This window comes from Papio anubis, chromosome 1, assembly GCF_008728515.1.
Source record: "Papio anubis isolate 15944 chromosome 1, Panubis1.0, whole genome shotgun sequence".
Classification (NCBI taxonomy): Eukaryota; Metazoa; Chordata; class Mammalia; order Primates; family Cercopithecidae; genus Papio; species Papio anubis.
This window is the reverse complement of record NC_044976.1, coordinates 127,229,612-127,249,514: the sequence shown is the minus strand read 5'-3', so window position 1 is coordinate 127,249,514 and position 19,903 is coordinate 127,229,612. Positions and strand designations below refer to the sequence as shown.

General features: G+C 47.0%; 1 protein-coding gene and 1 non-coding gene across 5 annotated transcripts in view; one reads left to right on the top strand and one right to left on the bottom strand.

The window, feature by feature from the left end:
• IQGAP3 (IQ motif containing GTPase activating protein 3) overlaps window positions 1-7,996 on the top strand; it is a 47,055-nt gene extending 39,059 nt beyond the window's left edge. For 3 of the 4 annotated variants that reach the window (XM_021924953.2, XM_009183613.3, XM_021924964.2), the window contains 7 exons: window positions 291-417; window positions 2,145-2,232; window positions 3,086-3,298; window positions 4,313-4,479; window positions 4,785-4,886; window positions 5,339-5,447; window positions 6,807-7,996. In XM_021924953.2, coding sequence (XP_021780645.2) covers window positions 291-417; window positions 2,145-2,232; window positions 3,086-3,298; window positions 4,313-4,479; window positions 4,785-4,886; window positions 5,339-5,447; window positions 6,807-6,920 — 920 coding nt within the window. In that variant the 3' untranslated portion in view covers window positions 6,921-7,996. Of the gene's footprint in view, window positions 1-290; window positions 418-2,144; window positions 2,233-3,085; window positions 3,299-4,312; window positions 4,480-4,784; window positions 4,887-5,338; window positions 5,448-6,806 lie in introns of those variants that run through there. The other variant, XM_021924965.2, reaches the window with a different exon arrangement.
• On the bottom strand, window positions 3,969-4,068 carry LOC116272533. The gene has a single exon (XR_004181202.1). It is a non-coding gene; the product is annotated as a small nucleolar RNA U13 (small nucleolar RNA).
• Window positions 7,997-19,903: the final 11,907 nt, after the last annotated feature.

The window sequence follows — 19,903 nt, the reverse complement described above, 5'->3', positions numbered from 1 at the left end:
CAGGAGCTGCAGGCTGGGGGAGGCATGGCTCCTCTACCCTCAGGGCACCCAGGGCTGAGGGTGTGGGGGTGGCACAGCCCCAGTAACACGAGGGTATGCTCTGTGGGTAACAGCCCTTCCATCGGTGCTAAGGGTTGGGGACACAGGGTGGTTCTGCAGGCCAGTGTGGGAAAACTTCTTGGAAGAGGGGCATGTAGAGCAGCCGATTTAACATGACCCGATTGGTGCGTGCATGCGTGCGTGCGTGCGTGTGTATGCCTGTCTCCCTCTCATTCCTCACCACACCTCAGGGGAGAGCATTGCTGCAGATGGGCACACGGACCTGAGCAAGCTAGAAGTGTCCCTGACACTGACCAACAAGTTTGAAGGACTGGAGGCAGACACTGATGACTCCAACACCCGTAGCCTGCTTCTGAGGTGGGTGACACCAGCCTCTGCCCCTGCCTACCTAAGCTCCCCAGCCCTGAGGCCAGTAAAATGGCCTTACTTTGAGGCGCCCATTTCACTTTCTTCCTGGGCTCCCTTATCCTTCAGGAAGTTCTCCCTGAAGCCTACCTTTATTCCCCTTGCTGCAGCCTTGGCTGTTTTCTGTCTGATATCCTCAGCTTTTTGCTCTGTGTTGTACTGAAAGTAAAGGAATGATGAAGATATTGGCAACAGCAGATGTTTGCATATTGTGCTGTTTACCAAAGGGCTTTTTTCTTTTTTCAAGTAGAGACAGAATTTCACCATGTTGCCCAAGCTGGCCTCAAACTCCTGGTCTCAAAGCCATCCACCTGCCTCAGCCTCCCAAAGTGCTAGGATTACAGGCTTGACCCACAGCGCCTGGCCCAAATGCTTTTTTATATGTTATCGTTTATTCTTAGAGACAAGCTATGAGGTAGATGGTGGCTTCTCCTCTTCATAGTTGAGGAAAGACTCAGTAGTTATGTGATTTATCCAAAGTTCCATAGCCAGTGGGTTGTAGAGCTCATGTTCTAATTCCGCTTTTTTTTTTTTGGATACAGAGTCTCACTCTGTCACCCAGGCTGGAGTGCAGTGACGTAAACTCAGCTCACTGCAACCTCCACCTTCTGGGTTCAAGCGATTCTCCTGCCTCAGCCTCCCAAGTAGCTGGGACTACAGGTGCTTGCCACCAACCCCGGCCAATTTTTGTATTTTTAGTAGAGATGGGGTTTCACCATGTTGGCTGGCCTGGTTTTGAACTCCTGACCTCAAGTGATCTGCCTGCCTTGGGCTCCCAAAGTGCTGGAATTACAGGTGTGAGCTACCACGCCCAGCCTAATTCCACATTCTTGTTGAGTGTGATGGTCAGGAGATGGGCATGGGGCTTTTCTTCCCCAGTTCTACAAAAGTGAGGGAGGATCCCCAGTAGGGGTGGGCTGGTCATCTGGGCGGAAGTGGAGCCAAAGTGCCAGCTCAAACTCCCTGCCAACAAGGCAACCCCCCTTCCACCCACTCATGCACTCAATAAACAAGTGAGCTGACCAGGCGCAGTGGCTCACATCTGTAATCCCAGCACTTTGGGAGGCTGAGGCAGGTGGATCACCTGAGGTCAGGAGTTCGAGACCAGCCTGGCCAACATGGTGAAACCCTGTCTCTACTAAAAATTTAAAAATTAACCAGGCGTGGTGACAAGCACCTGTAATCCCAGCCACTTGGGAGACTGAGGCAGGAGAATCACTTGAACCTCGGAGGTGGAGGTTGCAGTGAGCTGAGATCATGCCATTGCACTCCAACCTGGTGACAGGAGTGAAACTCCATCTCAAAAAAAAAAAAAAACAAAAAAACAAGTGAGCTGAGTATCGTCTTTGTCCTGCCCATCAAAGGGCTGAGAGCAGGGTCGGGCTAGGGCTGAACACAGCACCACCAAGAGGGCAGTGGGTGTCAGATGCATTGAGAGCTAAGGAGAAGGGATGGCTGGGCTGGAAGGACATGTGTGCTCAGCTGAAGGACTCAAAGGAAGATAGTTTGTGGGGAAGGTATCCTAGTCTACGACATCCCCTATCCCTCACTCTCTCTCCTTACCTCCTAGCAGCCATGCTATAGAGCATGGTCCACTTACTCTTAGACCTCTGGCCAGTCCCATGTCCAGGCCCTTCCCCTGCCCCTTACCTCTCCTCTGTCACTGCCTCCTTGTGCAGCACCAAGCAGCTGTTGGCCGATATCATACAGTTCCATCCCGGGGACACCCTCAAGGAGATCCTGTCCCTCTCGGCTTCCAGAGAGCAGGTGGGTAGCTGCGCCAGCCCACAGGTTCTATCTCATTCATCCCCGCCTCACCCCAACTGCACCACTGCTGCTTCCCTCCTCTGAACCTCACCCACAGTCGGCCAGAAGCAGACACCTGTGCTCACCAGTAATGAAAACTCTGGAGGCCTACAGGGTGAGGGACACAGCTTTAGCCTTGGGAAGCCTCAGGCTACAGAGTCATGGGGCCCCACCCCTCTCCCCACTGCACACACTGAAACAAGCACCAACACTAGGGCTATGGGGGGCGCTGAGAGGCGGTCTGGGAAGGCACCCCTGGAAGGCCTGTACTCAGAAGAGTGGTCTGCTAGAAAGCCTGGAGGCAGGAGAAGGTAGTAGGCGGGTGGGGGGCCAGGGGCATGTTGGGCCTGATGGAGCGAAGACTGAACCAGGGTCTTCCCAGAGAAAAGGTGGGGATGGCCAGTAGAGGTATGTCCCAAAACGAAACAGACAGGGAAATGCCCCCAAACATCCTGGGCCATCAGAAAGATCCATTGTTGGGAAGTCACAGCTAGTGTCTGTCCGGAATCCTTTATGCCGTGACCTGGGTTTGGGTCTTCTTTGAGCCACTCTTCCCCTGTGGTGATCTATGAGGTGATCTATGAGGCCGTCCCATGTGTGACACCATGTGTTACGATGTTATACCTTGATATTCTTCATAAGCTATGCCCTGCCCCAGCCATACCCTGCAGAGGCTGGGCTCTGGGGCACTTTCTTAATGATACCCAGAAAAATCTCAGGCCTCCCTTTGTTGCTGGTGCCCATGGAGTCTTCCCTGGTGTGGGAGCAGACTGGTAGGGCCTGGTAGACCCCTCCAGCATCCCTGTGTCCCCAGGAAGCAGCCCACAAGCAGCTGATGAGCCGACGCCAGGCCTGTGCAGCCCAGACACCGGAGCCACTGCGACGACACCGCTCACTGACAGCTCACTCCCTCCTGCCACTGGCAGAGAAGCAGCGGCGTGTCCTGCGGAACCTGCGCCAACTTGAAGCCCTGGGGTTGGTCAGCGCCAGAAATGGCTACCAGGGGCTAGTGGACGAGCTGGCCAAGGTAACAACCTGGGCCTGGGCTCCGTGTGCCTTTGTGTATGTGTGTGTGTGCGTGTGCATGTACATGTTAATCCATAAATGTTGGTGGGCCCCTCCTGATGAGTGCCCACCCAAAATTGTCACCAGCTAGAGGAAGGCTGAGGGTCCGTTTTGAAGGAAACATCTTTTTTTTTTTTTTTTTTTTTGAGACAAAGTCTCACTCTGTCATCCAGGCTGGAGAGCAGTGGTGTGATCTTGGCTCACTGCAACCTTCACCTCCTGGGTTTAAGCGATTCTCCTGCCTCAGCCTCCCAAGTAGCTGGGATTACAGGTGCGCGCTGCCACACCTGGCTAATTTTTGTATTTTTAGTAAGAGACATGGTTTCACCATGTTGACCTGGCTGGTTTCAAACTCCTGACCTCAGGGTCCGCCCACCTTGACCTCCCAAAATGCTGGATTACAGGCATGAGCCACTGCACCTGGCCAAATTTTTGTATTTTTAGTAGAGACAGGGTTTCACCATGTTGGCCAGGCTGTTCTCAAACTCCTGACCTCAAGTAATCTGCCTGCCTTAGGCTCTCACAAAGTGCTGGGATTACAGGTGTGAATCACCACACCTGGCCTGAAGGAAAGATCTTGAAATTACTCAGGGAGGAGGGTGTTCTTGCAACTCTTTTTTTTTTTTTCCCCACATTAGCTGGGTAATGTGCCCAGGTCAGAAGGTTTGAGAGAAGCATATCTCACACATGAGCATGAAAACCCAATCCTCAGCTTATGACCTACAAAAGTATCCTTGCAACTTTCTTTTACCAAAAAACAAAGGCCTTGAAACCAGTTAGTCCTCAATGGACAGAGGCCCTGAGGACATGCCTTAAGGATTTGGAATACCATCCTTGAGATTTTCCTTCTAGGAAAACAGCCCTGAAGCCTGTTCTTCCGAAGAGCCTCAGTGTGTAACTCTTGGGCTTGTGTCAGGCCCTAAGTCTCTCCTGCCAGGAAGGACCACTCATCCCTCCCTCTGTTCCCCAACCCCAGGACATCCGCAACCAGCACAGACACAGGCACAGGCGGAAGGCGGAGCTGGTGAAGCTGCAGGCCACATTACAGGCCCTGAGCACTAAGACCACCTTCTATGAGGAGCAGGGTGACTACTACAGCCAGTACATCCGGGCCTGCCTGGACCACCTGGCCCCCGACTCCAAGTAGGTGCTGCTTTCTCGTACTTGGACGGTTATGTGTGACTTCTCACCCCTGCCCATGTCACCTTTGCCCCACTATCTCCCAGCTGTGAAAGGGGAATCTCACCCAGCACAGCACAGTCCCTTCGTAAGTCTGGTCTTTGAGCCTCACTTACAAAGTCTTGGGCTCAAGTGCAGCCCTCCTCCTCTGTCTTCCATCAGTGAGAAGTCTTTCTTGGGGTCTCATTTCCTTTCCAGCCACAAAAAACAAGTTTCTTTGGTGGTAAAGTGTTTGTTGGATGAATTCTCTGGGGCCTTCTTTTAATCAGGAGTTCTGGGAAGGGGAAGAAGCAGCCTTCTCTTCATTACACTGCTGCTCAGCTTCTGGAAAAGGGTGTCTTGGTGGAAATTGAAGATCTTCCCGCCTCTCAGTATGTGTCTTTGGAGGGCAGGATGTCAGCCCCTTCCTGTCCTCTAACTTGGGGGTGGAGCTGTGGGCTGGGCACTGGGTGGAAGAGAAGGAGAAGCATGGTCCCGGTCTTGAAGGAGCTGCTAGAATGATGGTGGAGACAGAGCATGCCCAGACAGAAAGTGAGGGGCCGTGGACATGGTCTAGCACAGTTCTAGATGCCCTGAGGCGAGGGAACTGGGAAAGCTTTCCAGAGGTGAGAACAGCTGGGTAGGGCGGGGCAGATAAAGAGATGGTGTGGGGAGCAGAAGTAAAACTAGGAGAAGACAGCGAGCTGGACCCTCTGGGAGTGACAGAGGGAAAGCTGGCTCTGGATGATACCGCTGCCCAGGATGAGGAGCAGTAGGTGCAAGAATGTGGCTGTAGCCCTGGAAAGAGGCAGTGGGTTCCTGTTTTGAATCCTGTTCCTGACAGCTTCAGAAACGTCATCTTTGACATCACCCCGGGAGATGAGGCAGGAAAGTTTGAAGTAAATGCCAAGTTCCTGGGTGTGGACATGGAGCGATTTCAGCTTCACTATCAGGTGAGGGGACAGTCCCATGAGCCTGCAGGACACCTGCTGGGCTTTAGGTGCTGGCCTGAAGAGAGCAACTGGCCTCACTTCCCTAGTCCTCAGATGACACCAGCTCAGTTTTTCACCCAATCAGTATTGTCTGTTCCTGAAGAGAAGGGTGGGGGTCTTTGCAGCCCCAGCCCCCCTTTCCCCATGCCCTGACACAGACCCAGCATCAGGGAGAGTGGAGTGGGCTGCTGGTGTCAGAAGCAGGATTAATATTTGAAGCCCTATCACATGTCAAGGACTTTACATGTTACCTCCTTTAATCCTCTCCACAGCTCTGAAGTATTATCCCTATTTTACAAGCTCTAGGCTAAAAGGTTAAGAAGCTGGCCTAAGTCATAGGCCAGTGTTCAGGAAAGGAGTGAAGCAGTGGTGTTTTTGGGTTTTGTTGTTGTTGCTTTTTTGGTTTTTTTGTTTGTTGGTTTGAGACGGAGTCTCACTCCATCTCCCAGGCTGGAGTGCAATGGCACGATCTCGGCTCACTGCAACCTCTGCCTCCCAGGTTCAAGCGATTCTCCTGCCTCAGCTCCTGAGTAGCTGGGGTTACAGGCACACACCACCACTCCTGGCTAACTTTTTGTGTGTTTTTAGTAGAGACGGGGTTTCACCATGTTGGTCAGGCTGGTCTCAAACTGCTGACCTTGTGATCTGCCCATCTCGGCCTCCTAAAGTGCTGGGATTACAGGCATGAGCCACTGTGCCCGGCCAAGCAGTAGTTTTAAATCCAAATCTTTTTGCTCTGCTGTTTTGCCTTTTGAGTAAGAAAAATGACTTTGGCCGGGTGCAGTGGCTCACGCCTGTAGTTCCAGAACTTTGGAAGGCCGAGGCGGGCGGACCACAAGGTCAGCAGTTCGAGACCAGCCTGGCCAATATGGTGAAACCCCATCTCTACTAAACACAAAAATTAGCCTGGTGTGGTAAAATTAGCCTGGTGTGGTGGCACCTGACTGTAATCCCAGCTACTCAGGAGGCTGAAGCAGGAGAATCACTTGAACCTGGGAGGCAGAAATTGCAGTGAGCCAAGATCACGCCACTGCACTCTAGCCTGGGAGACAGAGTGAGACTGTATCTCAAAAAAATAAATAAATAAAATAAGGAAAACAATTTCAATCCCTGGTTCTGCTTGAGCTGACATTTGATGAAGTCACTGTACCTCTCTTGCCTCAGTCTCCTCATTTGTGAAGTGGGATTTCAATGCCCTACTTCAGTGGCCAGTGCCACTGGTGACTGCAGAAGGCCCCATGATGTGAGTGTTTTGTACACCATCTGACTGGACCACATTCAGAAGCCCTTAAACTCCCCTCCCTGCCTCTTCCCTCCTAGGACCTCCTGCAGCTCCAGTATGAGGGTGTGGCTGTCATGAAACTCTTCAACAAGGCCAAAGTCAATGTCAACCTTCTCATCTTCCTCCTCAACAAGAAGTTTTTGCGGAAGTGACAGAAGCAAAGGGTGCTACCCAAGCCCCTCTTACCTTGCTGGATGCTTTCTTCACCACTGCGCTTCCCTGCAGACACCCAGACCTCAGGACTGGGCAAGGCCCAGGGATTCTCACCTCTTCCCCAGCTGGGAGGAGCTTGTTTGCCTGGCCACAGACAGTGTATCTTCTAATTGGCTAAAGTGGGCCTTGCCCAGAGTCCAGCTGTGTGGGTTTTATCATGTATGATAAACCCCTGGCTTTCCTGCCAGATGGTAGAACATGGACCTTGGCCTGGGAAGGCCATTATTCTTGTGTCTGCTACTGCCCTCCCACGGTCACCCCAATATTACAAGCGCTGCCCCAGCGACTTGATTTCACCTCTGTGTTCCTTCTCTTTGCACTCGCACAAAGCCAGGGCCAGGCTCCCCATCCCTACCTCCCACTGCATCAGCAGTGGGTGTTCCTGCCCTGCCTCAGTCTAGGCAGCTCTGCTGCTGTGATCTGCACACCCTTCAACCCGGGCAGGGACTGGGGGGATACAGTGTGTGTTAGTGCCCACGTGGCATTGTGGCACTGTTGCCCCCCGTGGCGGCATGGGCATGTTGACCTTCCATTAGCCTCAAGTCTTGTTCTCTTGTTTGTGGTCTGTTCAATATGTGGGTCACTAGGGTATTTATTCTCTCTCCCATCCTTACACACTGGATCATTGTGCAGCCTTAATCAGGGTTTTAATGCTTTCTTTTTTTTCTTTTTTTTTTTTTTTTCTTTTTTTTAGCTCAAAGAGAGTTCTCATTTTCCCTATTCAAACTAATATCCATGCCATGTTTTATACCTTGGATTTAAAGTCACCTTAGGTTGGGGCAAAAGAGTCCTCACTCATGTTTAAGATCTTGTTATTTCAGCTTCATAAGATCCAAGAGGAGTCTTTCCCTTTTCTCTTTTACCCTCAGGATTCTCATGCCTTACAGCTGACTCTTCCAGGCAATTTCCGTAGATTTTCTGTCCTGCCTCTGCCACAGTCTCTGTTGTCCCCACATCTACCCAACTTCCTGTACTGTTGCCCTTCTGATGTTAATAAAAGCAGCTGTTACTCCCACATCTGTTGTTAACCCTTATTTCATTTTCTGTGGAGCTGGTCTTTAAGTTCTGGAACTCATCTTCCCTGAGAGAACTGGGGAATCCCTCCTGCAGCCTCCCCCAGCCCTCTGCCTGCCTCCGGTGTGGGCCCACTCTGCCCGCCTGAGCTCGTAAAAGCTTAATGAGATGTGGCATTTATTCTCTCTTCCCTCTCCCGGGGGACAGAGAGGAGGAAGGAATGCTTAGGTTTCGATTCTGTTTTTATCGGCCACTCTGAAGACTAAAGCTGAGAAGGGAAGCCACTCTAACTTCGACCCCACCCATTTTACACACAGTTCCAGCAGGTTCTTTTCCTGAGCTTTGGGTGGTGATATCAAAGGTGCTTAAGCCATAACTCCTTAGGTATTGTAGATTCTACACTCTGATCAAGATCTCCTTTCCGAGGGGAAAGCTCCCTCCTTTCCTCTTTGCTTTCAGAAAGTAGGGAGGGAAGTCTGTTGGGGAGGGGACAGTAGAGACAGACACCTGCCCTGACATCTGAACTCCCAGGCAGCTCCTGTTGGGGACACACCTTTGCCTGGTGCAGTCTGCCTCCTTCTACTCCGTTCCATTCTGTCACTCAGGATCTGTCTTGCTGTCACATCCAATCTCAGTCACAGCCTCTCCCCCGCCTTAACGTGTCACAGCAAAGACTTCAAGTACTGCCTTGCTCTGGGTGACAGTGACATTTACCAGTAGATCCAAGTTTCTACATGTGATCAGTCATCATTAAAAATCTCATACTCACCAAATGGCTGCAATGCTCCCCCACAATCACATGATCTCAGCCACATATACCACATATAGAAAAGTCACAATAGCTACCGTTACTGAGAGTCTATCGTGGGCTGGGATATTTACATACATTTACTCCTCACAACAACCCTACAAAGGTTGTTGTGGTCTCCATCTTGGTTTAACATGATGAAACTGAGGTTCAGAGTTGGATCTGACAGCTACCCAAGGCTACTCAGCTGGAAAGGAGCAGAACGGGGCTTTAAACTCAGGCCCACCAGATATACATTCCCCAGCATTTTTTCTCTTCTCTGAGAGAAACATTTTTACTTCCTTCAATCTCCCCTTTCATGACACTCTCAAGCTCCCTGCACACTCCACTCTGCTGTGTGTCCCTGATAAGCTTGAGCTCATTAATGTCCTTGCTAACCTTCAATGCCCAATCTGAGATACAGTCTCTTAGCTTCTGTGGATGGGATTATATGCCAGTGTAACCTCTTTGGAGGACAATTTGGGAATATAAAAAATATACGTGCTTCTTAGACAAGGTGGCATGAAAAAAATTAAGTGCAGGGTGCCAGGATAATTCAACAGAGAAAGTAGTCTTTTCAACAAATGGTGTCGGCCGGGCGCAGTGGCTCAAGCCTGTAATCCCAGCACTTTGGGAGGCCGAGACGGGCGGATCACGAGGTCAGGAGATCGAGACCATCCTGGCTGACACGGTGAAACCCCGTCTCTACTAAAAAATACAAATATTAGCCGGGCGAGGTGGCAGGCGCCTGTAGTCCCAGCTACTCGGGAGGCTGAGGCAGGAGAATGGCGTGAACCCGGGAGGCGGAGCTTGCAGTGAGCTGAGATCCGGCCACTGCACTCCAGCCTGGGCGGCAGAGCCAGACTCTGTCTCAAAAAAAAAAAAAAAAAAAAAACACAAAAAACAAATGGTGTCAGGACAACTGGAAATCCACATGCAAAAGGAGGCAGTCGAACCCCTACCCCACACCATATACAAAAATAAACTCAAAATGAACCACAAACCTAACTGTAGGAGATGAAACTATAAAACTCTTTTTAAAAAGGCCAGGCATGGTGGCTCACACCTGTAATCCCAGCACTTTGGGAGGCCAAGATGGGAGGATTGCTTTAGTACAGGGAGTTAAAGACCAGCCTGGGCAACATAGTGAGACTCCCATCTCTAAAAAATGTAGGTATTTTAGGCCAGGTGTGGTGGCTCACGCCTGTAATCCCAGCACTTTAGGAGGCCGAGCTGGGTGGATCACCTGAGGTTGGGAGTTCGAGACCAGCCTGGCCAACATGGAGAAATCCTGTCTCTACTGAAAATACAAAACTTAGCTAGGCATGGTGGCGCACACCTGTAATCCCAGCTACTTGGGAGGCTAAGGCAGGAGAATCGCTTGAACTCGGAGGTGGAGGTTACAGTCATCCGAGATCATGCCACTGCTCTTCAACCTGGGTGACAGAGCAAGACTCCATCTCAAAAAACAAAATAAAAATAAAACTTGGAAGAAAAAAAATGAAAAAATCCACAGAGTGGGAGAAAATATTTGCTAATCATATATGTGATAAGGGATTTAGATCCAGACTATATAAAGAACTCATAACAATAAAAAGACAACCTAATTAAGAAATTGGCAAAGGATTTGAATACACATTTCTCCCAAAAGAACATATACAAACGGCCTTTTTTCTTTTGAAATGAAGTCTCACCCTGTCACCCACACTGGAGTGCAGTGGCGTGATCATGGCTCACTGAAGCCTTGATCTCCCGAGGCTCAGGTGATCTCCTACCTCAGCCTCCCACATAGCTGGGACTACAGGCATTTGCCACCATGTCCAGCTAATTTTTGTATTTTTTATAGAGACAAAGTATTTGCCATGCTGCCCAGGCTGGTCTTGAACTCCTAGGCTCAAGTGATCTGCCCTCGTTGGCCTCCCAAAGTGCTGGGATTACAGGCCAGGGCCACTGTGCCTGGCCATTACTAGCCATTAGAGAAATGCAAATCAAAATCACTATGAGATCCCATTTTACTCCCATTAGGATGGCTAAAATAAAGCAGACACAATAGTCAATGTGGTGAGGATGTGGAGAAATAACTCTTATGCATTGCTGGAAGGGTTAAAATAGTGGAGCCACTTTGATAAACAATTTGGCAACTCCTCAAAATGTTAAACATAGAGTTATCATGTGACCTAACAATTCCTCTCCTAGGTGTACATCTAACAAAATTGAAAGCATATGTCCACACAAATATCTGCACATGAATATCTATAGCAGCACTATTCATAATAGCCAAAAAATGGAAGCAATCCAAATGGCCATCAACTGATGAGTGGATAAACAAAAGTGTTATCTCCACACAGTGGAATATTATTCACCTATCAAAAGGAATGAAGTACTGACACATGCTACAACATGGATGAATTTGAAAATGTGCTGCTAAATGAAAGAAGCCAGACACAAAATGCCACATACTGTATACTTTTATTTATGTGAAATGCCCAGAATAGTCAGATCCATAGGAACAGAAAGTAGATCAGTAATTGCAAAGGCCTGGGTAAAGGGAAGAACAGAGAGTGACTGCTAATGGATGTGGGCTTTCTTTTAGGGGTGATAAAAATGTTCTGTAATGAGTGGTGATAGCTGCACAACTCTGAGTATAATAAAATATCACACAATTATATACTTTAAAAGGGTGAATTGTATGGTCTGTGAATTATATTTCAATAGAGCTTGTTTTTCTTAATGTAAGTGCACATACCCAGCAAGGACTTTTTCCTGTGGATATACTTGGATACGTGGGCATAGAGCTCTGGAGGATTTGTTGCAGTATTGTTGGTATTGGCAATAAACTCAGTAGGGCAGCCACGCAATGGAACATTATGCAGCCAATAAAAATTATCAGCTGGAAGCTGGGTATGGTGGATCATGCCTGTAATCCCAGCACTTGGGAGGCCAAGGCCAGAAGATCGCTTGAACCCAGGAGTTCAAGACCAGCCTGGGAAGGCCAGGCATGGTGACTTACACCTGGAATCTCAGCACTTTGGGAGGCCAAGGCGGCTGGATCACCTGAGGTCAGGAGTTCGAGATTAGGCTGGCCAACATGGTGAAACCCTGTCTCTACTGAAAATACAAAAAAATTAGCCAGGCGTGATGGCATGCACCTGTGATCCCAGCTACTCGGGAGGCTGAGGCAGGAGAATCGCTTGAACCTGTGAGGCGGAGGTTGCAGTGAGCTGAAGTCACGCCACTGCACTCCAACCTGGGTGACAGAGCCAAAAAAAAAAAAAAAAAAGGCCGGGCATGGTGGCTCACGCCTGTAATCCAAGCACTTTGGGAGGCTGAGGCAGGGGATCACCTGAGGTTGGGAGTTCAAGACCAGCCTGACCAACATGGAGAAACCCCGTCTCTACTAAAAATACAAAATTAGCCAGGTGTGGTGGTGCATGCCTGTAATCCCAGCTACTCAAGAGGTTGAGGCAGGAGAATCGCTTGAACCCAGGAGGCAGAGGTTGCAGTGAGCCAAGATTGCGCCATTGCACTCCAGCCTGGGTGAAAAGAGCGAAACTCTGTCTCAAAAAACATTAATTAATTAATTAATCTAATTTAAAAAAAAAAAGAGACCAGCCTGGGCAACACAGTGAGACCCTGTCTCTTAAAAAAAAAACAAGGTGGATCTGTGTGTGCCAATGTAGAAAGCTGTCATTTTGGACTGATACACAAGAAACTTGGCGGTGGTCACCTTCGGAGAGTAGAGATGAGGAGAAGGCCCTTCTTGTACTATTATTACAATAAGCTTATATTGCTCTTTTTTTTCTTTTTTTTAATTTAGAGATGGGATCTCCCTCTGTTGCCCAGATGTGAGCAACAGGACAGAGTGGCAGGCTGCTTGTTCTAGAGCAGTGCTTCTAAAAGTGAGCACCACAAACTGTTACTGGTCCACAATGGGATAAATGCAATAATTGAGAGCAAACATTTAGAAGCTTACAGGAACTGCCAGTAATTTTTCATCTGAATGTAATAATTTTAAAAATTGAGGCTTGTATTTTATAGCTCTTTTTCATTTCAGTTTTCTAGTAACTAGTTTTTCTTGCATTTCACAAAAATATCAGTCCATAAAACACTGGAAATTTTAAAAAATGCATCCTTCACTACAGACAGTTTGAGAACTGTTCTAGAGGGCATACTTTAATAATGTGATATAAGAATGCATTTGCTCTGTTGAACCAAACTAGAGAGACTTATATGGCACTATAATTTGCCAATTTACAATAAAAAGTAAAGAGACTTGAGTTGAGAATAGCTGAGATCATATTGTACATGCAATTTTAGATTCTGCTTTATTCACTTAGCCATGAAAAATATTTTCCTCTGTCTTTAAAATTTCTTCAAAAATATTATTAATGCCTATAATATAGCCCATATGTATTTAACATTCCTACGATGTTGAATTGTTTTCCATTTTCACTAGTATAAGTAATTATGTAATGGATATCTTTGTAGACAAAATCTTTGTTACATTTTTTTCTTTCTTTTTTTCAGACAGGGTCTCACTCTGTTGCCCGGGTTGGAGGGAGTGGCGCCATCACGGCTCACTGCCACCTCCAATTCCTGGGCTCAAGGCATCTTCCCACCTCAGCCTACTGAGTAGCTGGGACTATAGGCATGTACCACTATGCCCAGCTTATGTTTTATTTTTTGTAAAGAGGGGGTATTGCCCAGGCTGGTCTCAAACTCCTGGGCTCAAGTGATCCTCCCACCTCAGCCTCCCAAAGTGCTGGGATTACAGGCGTGAGCCACTGCACCCGGTCCTTTGTTACATCTCTAATTAACTCCTTAGAGAGTATATACTTTTTAAAAAATTATAGGTTTTTTTCCTAATTATAATACATATTTTTTGTGGAAAATTTAGAAAATATAAAAAAACAAAAAAGGTAAAAATAATTCATGATACCATAACAAGTGGTGACCACTTGTAACATTTTGATACATTTTCTTCCAATCATATTTGTAATTAGAGCCACACTATGTATCTTCTTTTGTAACCTGCTTTTTCCATTTATCATTATAAACATTCTCCCATATTACATGGGATATAACATAATCTATTTAATCCATCCACTATAAAATAACTAGATTGTTTAAGTTTTAGTATATAAAATAATGCTGTATTGCCCGGGCGTGGTGGCTCAAGCCTGTAATTCCAGCACTTTGGGAGGCCAAGGCAGGCAGATCACTTGAGGCCAGGAGTTTGAGACCAGCCTGGCCAACGTGGGGAAATCCCATCTCTACTAAAACTACAAAAATTAGCTATGCCCAGTAACAAGCACCTGTAGTCCCAGCTACTAGGAAGGCTGAGGCAGGAGAATTGCTTGAACCTGGGAGGTGGAGGTTGCAGTGAGCCAATATCGCGCCACTGCACTCCAGCCTGGGGACCAAGCGAGACTGTGTCTCAAAAAAATAAAAAAATAAAAAATAAAATAAAATAATGCTGTATTGGACTACATGTCTAGATGAGAAGTTGCTTGGTCAGAGTGCATTTTATAAAGGATCTTTTTACATGAGGCCTAATGTCCTACAGAAAATCTACACCAATTCACAGAAAGAAAGAAGGGACAGAAAGTGAGAGAAAATGGTCTATACTACTGGGGCCAGTCGTTCAGGGTCAAGAAAGCAGCCCAGACTGACTTTGCTGCAAATCAACACAAATCTGTCTCTGCTGGGGCTTATGAAACCTCTCAGTTACCTTTCTACCAGTGTAGGGAAGAGGGCCCCATTCTCTGCAAGAAGCATGGACATTTAAAAAATATGTGTTGTCAAATACAATTTGGTAACCTGAACTGGATCCTGGCACAGAAGAAAAAGGGACATTAATAGAAAACTGGTGAAATTAAATAAATTCTGGAGTTTATTTAACAGTAATATGTTCATAGTGGTTTCTTAGTTTGAGAAACGTACCACAGCAATGTAAGATGTTAACCTTAGGGTAGACTCAGTAAGGGGTACACAGGAACTCACTGTACTATCTTTGCAACTTTTCCACAAATCTAAAATTAGTACAACATTTAAAGTTTTATTTTAAAAAATGTATTGCACCAATGTAGAATCCCACTAAAAGTATGTGGAAGTGTTAGTGTAACCACACCCTTGCTAGCAGCAAATATTTTTTTAAAAATGTAATCCTTCAACAAATATTTATTAAGTGCCCTCTGTGTGCCAGACACTGCCCTAGGTACTTGGGATACATCACTGAACAAAGCAGACATAAATCAATGACCTAGTGGAGCTGACGTTGCAGCAGAGAAACACAAACACAAAGTCCAGGAGTTCGAGACCAGCCAGGCCAACATGGTGACCCCATCTCTACTAAAAATACAAAAATTATCTGGGCGTGGTGGTGCGCACCTATAATTCTAGCTATTCCAGAGGCTGAGGCAGGAGGATCACTTGAACCTAGGAGGCGGAGGTTGCCATGAGCCAACATCATGCCACTACATTCCTGCCTGGGTGACAGAGCAAGACTCTGTCTCAAAAAAAAAAAGAAAGAAAGAAGTGCCTTGGAAAAAGGAAAAACACGGTAAGGGACATCAAGGGTGGAGGAGAGGAGTAAGTGATGGGTTGTGATTTTAAACAGGGTGACCAGGAGAGGCTTCCTTGAGAAGGCAACATCTCAGCAATGACTTGAAGGAGCTAAAAGATGAACTATCTGGAGACAAGGTCTAAAAAGTAAGGTGGAAGAACAGATCTGATATAACCTTGTAGGCTATAACAAGGTGTGACAGATACCACCAAACACTCACCAAAAACTCCATTTACTCTGTGACATTTCCCAATCCCCTTGCAGTTAGGCAGAACTATATGACTAGTTTAGGCCAATGAAAGGTGACTGAAGTACAATGTACCATTTCCATGCTTAGGCAATAAAAATCCCATGAGTCCAGGCACAGTGGCTCACACGTGTAATCCCAACACTTTGGAAGGCTGAGGTGGGAGGATCGCTTGAACCCAGGAGTTCGAGGCCAGCCTGAGCAACACAGCAAGACCCCATCACATGTTTTGTTTGTTTGTTTGTTTGTTTTTTGAGACAGGGTTTCAGTCGGTTGCCCAGGCTAGAGTGCAGTGGCATGATCAGGACTCACTACAGCCTTAACCTCCTGGGTCCAAGCAAGCAATCCTCCCACCTCAGCCTCCCAAGTAGCTAGGACCATAGGCATGTGTCGCCACGTTCAGCTGATTTTTTTTTTTTTTGGTAAAGACAGGATCTCCCTATATTGCTCAGGCTGGTCTCAAACTCCTGGACTCAAGGGATCTCCCGACCTCAGCCTCCTAAAGTGCTGGGATTACAGGCATGAGCCACCATACGTGGACCTACTTTTTTTTTTTTTTTTAAGAAAAAAAAAAAAACTTTAGAAGTATAAAAAGGCTGGGTGCGGTGGCTCACACCTGTAATCTCAGCACTTTGGGAGGCCGAGGCATATGGATCACCTGAGGTCTGGAGTTTGAGACCAGCCTGGCCAACATGGTGAAACCCTATCTCTACTAAAAACACAAAAAATTACCCAGGCATGGTGGCAGGTGCCTATAATCCCAGCTACTTGGGAGGCTGAGGAAGAAGAATCACTTGAACCCGGAGGGCGGAGTTTGCAGTGAGCCAAGATTGCGCCATTGAACTCCAGCTTGGGCAACAAGAGTGAAACTCCATCTCAAAAAAAAGAAAAGGAAATAAAAAGTATAAAAATCCCATATGCGATTCTCTGATCTTTCTTTCCCAGATATGGTATCTGTGTTCCAGATGGTGCAGCTAGAAAATGGTAGAGTCTCTGTCAGCCTGGGTCCCTGAGTGACTATGTGGAACAGAGCCTCCCCTACTAACCTGAGTGTGATATGTGTCATGAGCTATCACCAGCTGGTAGCAACCTGGAAAGAAAGACAGTCACTATCTGCCACTGAGACGTATTACGTTAACCTACTGAGACTTGAGGGAATGGTTACCACTACAGCATAACTTAACCCATCTGGCCTGATACAGAAGGGCTTGACTTTTTTACTCTGTGTTAACTGAGTCAATTGTTACTTTGAAGAAGGGGAAGCATCATTGATTAGTCTTTATTTATTTGATAATTAGTGAATGCAGCAGGTTTTCTTTTCTTTTCTTTTTTTTTTTTTTTTTTTTTGAGATGAAGTATTGCTCTGTTCCCTAGGCTGGAGGGCAGTGGCACGATCTCGGCTCACTGCAACCTCTGCCTCCCAGGTTCAAGCAATTCTCCTGCCTCAGCCTCCCAAATAGCTGCGACTACAGGCACATGCCACCACGCCCGGCTAATTTTTGTATTTTTAGTAGAGCCACGTTTCACCATGTTGGCCAGGCTGGTCTCGAACTCCTGATCTCAAAGGATCCATGATCCACCCACCTCGGTCTACCAAACTGCTGGGATTACAGGCATGAGCCACCGCGCCCAGCCCAGCAGGTTTTATTTTCTAAGATGTCCATAACAAAGTCTCCGCTCCTTCATGCTCTTCTTATAGGGGAATTATCCATCATCCCATTGAGAGGGAGCATCCACAGCCCCTCCCTTTGAATCTGGGAAGGCCTCTAACTACAGTGAAAGTGAGATTATGTGACTTATGGCTTCCACCTGGTCCTAAGGGCCATTTGCTCTGGGAATCCTACTGCCATGCTGTGAGGAAGCTGAGGCCACATGGAGAAGTCCACATCTATATGACGTTCCTGTTGATCTTCCCAGCTGAGGTCCTAGCTGACAACCAGACATATGAGGAAGCCTTTGAGATGACTCCAGCTGCTGTCTGCAACCACGTAAGAGACCTGTCAAGCGACAACTGCCTAGTTTAGCCCAGTAGAGCCCAGGACCATAATAATAATGAAAGAATGTTGTTTTAAGCCTCTAAGTTTTAAGGTGGTCTGTTACATAGCAATAGATAAATGGAAGAGTGGAGCTGAACATTTGCCACTGTTTTAATCTAATATAGTCAAGTGTTTTTGTACCAATAAGCCACCTTCTTGCCAAGTCTGCCTTTTCTCTTTCCAGACAAAAGTGCTAACCAGGACAGGGCAATGTATGGAGCTACCAGTGATATCTCTCGAAGCTGACTCAGATTTATTAACAAGATTTTCTGGGTATAACTGTTCCATTAACACACAGTAGGCATTCACTGACTATTTGTTAAATGAATGAGTAATGCTGTCCATGTTCCTGCATCTTTTAAAAAAGATGATATAATCAACCTAATGAAATGCTTTCATAAAATTCAGATGCATTATGCAACACTCCTCAGCAATACCAATCTATTAAACCCTTTTATTATAAAAAGCCTACAGCAAATTTTTCTTTCCTGAGTTCCCTTTTCATTAAACAAATAAAATAATGTATATATCATCTCAATGTAAAAGATCCAAGTCATATGAACAAAAGTAAGGTAAAATATATCTGCATCTTCCCCAGAAATAAACATTGTTGATAATTTGGTATAGATCCTTCCAGGCCTTCTTTCTATACATTTGCCCTCATATATATGTTCATATTGTGGCAGAATGTATTTTCCAAATATGGCCACAACATTTCCCATTCCATGGGCTCTTCCAAAACCCTGAGGTTTGGAGCCTCCACATGAGGTGGAAGGCTCTGTCCTCTGCCCTAGACCATGAGCAGGACTCTGTGACTGCCTCCACTAATGTATGACAGTGATGCTCGGTGACATCCAAGGCTAGGTCATAAAAAGCAATATTGATTCCCCTTAGCTCTCTATCTCAGGATAATGCCTTCGGAGCCCCAGTCCTCCTTGTAAGAAGGCTGGCTACCCTAAAGCCCCCGTGCTGGAGAGACCACAAGGACCATGAGGAGAGACCAAAGACAGAAAGAGACTGTAGCTGTTCTGGACGCCACCTGCTTAAGTGTTCCCAGCCTCGGTGGCAGACATGTGAAGAAGACTTTGAGACCCCGATCCAAACCTTGTCAGACTGCAACAGCACGAGACCCTGAGGGAAAATCACCTGGTGGAACCCAGTCAATCCCCAAAAACAAAAGCAGTCATTGCTGTTTTAAGTCACTGAGTACAGATAGTTGATGAATACACGCATACCTATACATGCTTATTTACATAAATAGTCTATCCTATAGATTGCACAGATAATTACTTTTTTCTTTTTTTTTTTCTTTTCTTTTTCTTTTTTTTTTTTTTTTCTGAGACAGAGTCTCGCCCTGTCACCCAGGCTGGAGTGCAGTGGCACGAACTCGGTTCACTGTAAGCTCCACCTCCTGGGTTCACGCCATTCTCTTGTCTCAGCCTCCCAAGTAGCTGGGACTACAGGTGCCCGCCACCACGCCTGGCTAATTTTTTGTATTTCTTAGTAGAGACAGGGTTTCACGGTGTTAGCCAGGATGGTCTCGATCTCCTGACTTCGTGATCCGCCCGCCTAGGCCTCCCAAAGTGCTGAGATTACAGGTGAGAGCCACCGTACTTGGCCTTTTTTTCTTTTTTGAGATGGAGTTTCACTCTTATTGCCCAGGTTGGAGTGCAGTGGCACGATCTCGGCTCACCGCAATCTCTGCCTTCCGGGTCCAAGCAAGTCTCCTGCATCAGCCACCTGACTAGCTGGGATTACAGGCACCTGCCACCATGCCCAGCTAATTTTTTTTTTTTTTTTGGTGTGTGTGTATTTTTAGTAGAGATAGGGTTTCACTATGTTGGTCAGGCTGGTCTCAAACTCCTGACCTCAGGTGATCCGCCTGCCTCAGCCTCCCTATGTGCTGGGATTACAGGCGTGAACCAGCACACCCGGCCCTAATTTTGTATTTTTAGTAGAGACGGGGTTTCTCCATGTTGGTTGGGCTGGTCTTGAACTCCCGACCTCAGGTAATCCACCCGACTCGACCTCCCAAAGTGCTGAGATTACAGGCGTGAGCCACCATGCCTGGCAGCTGCTTCCGTCCTTCTTTCTTTCTTTCTTTCTTTTATTTTATTTATTTATTTTTTTGACAGAGTCTCACTCTGTCACCCAGACTGGAATGCAGTGGCGTGATCTCGGCTCACTGCAACCTCCGCCTTCCTGGTTCAAGCGATTCTTGTGTCTCAGCCACCCAAGTAGCTGGAATTATGGGCACCTGCCACCACGCTCAA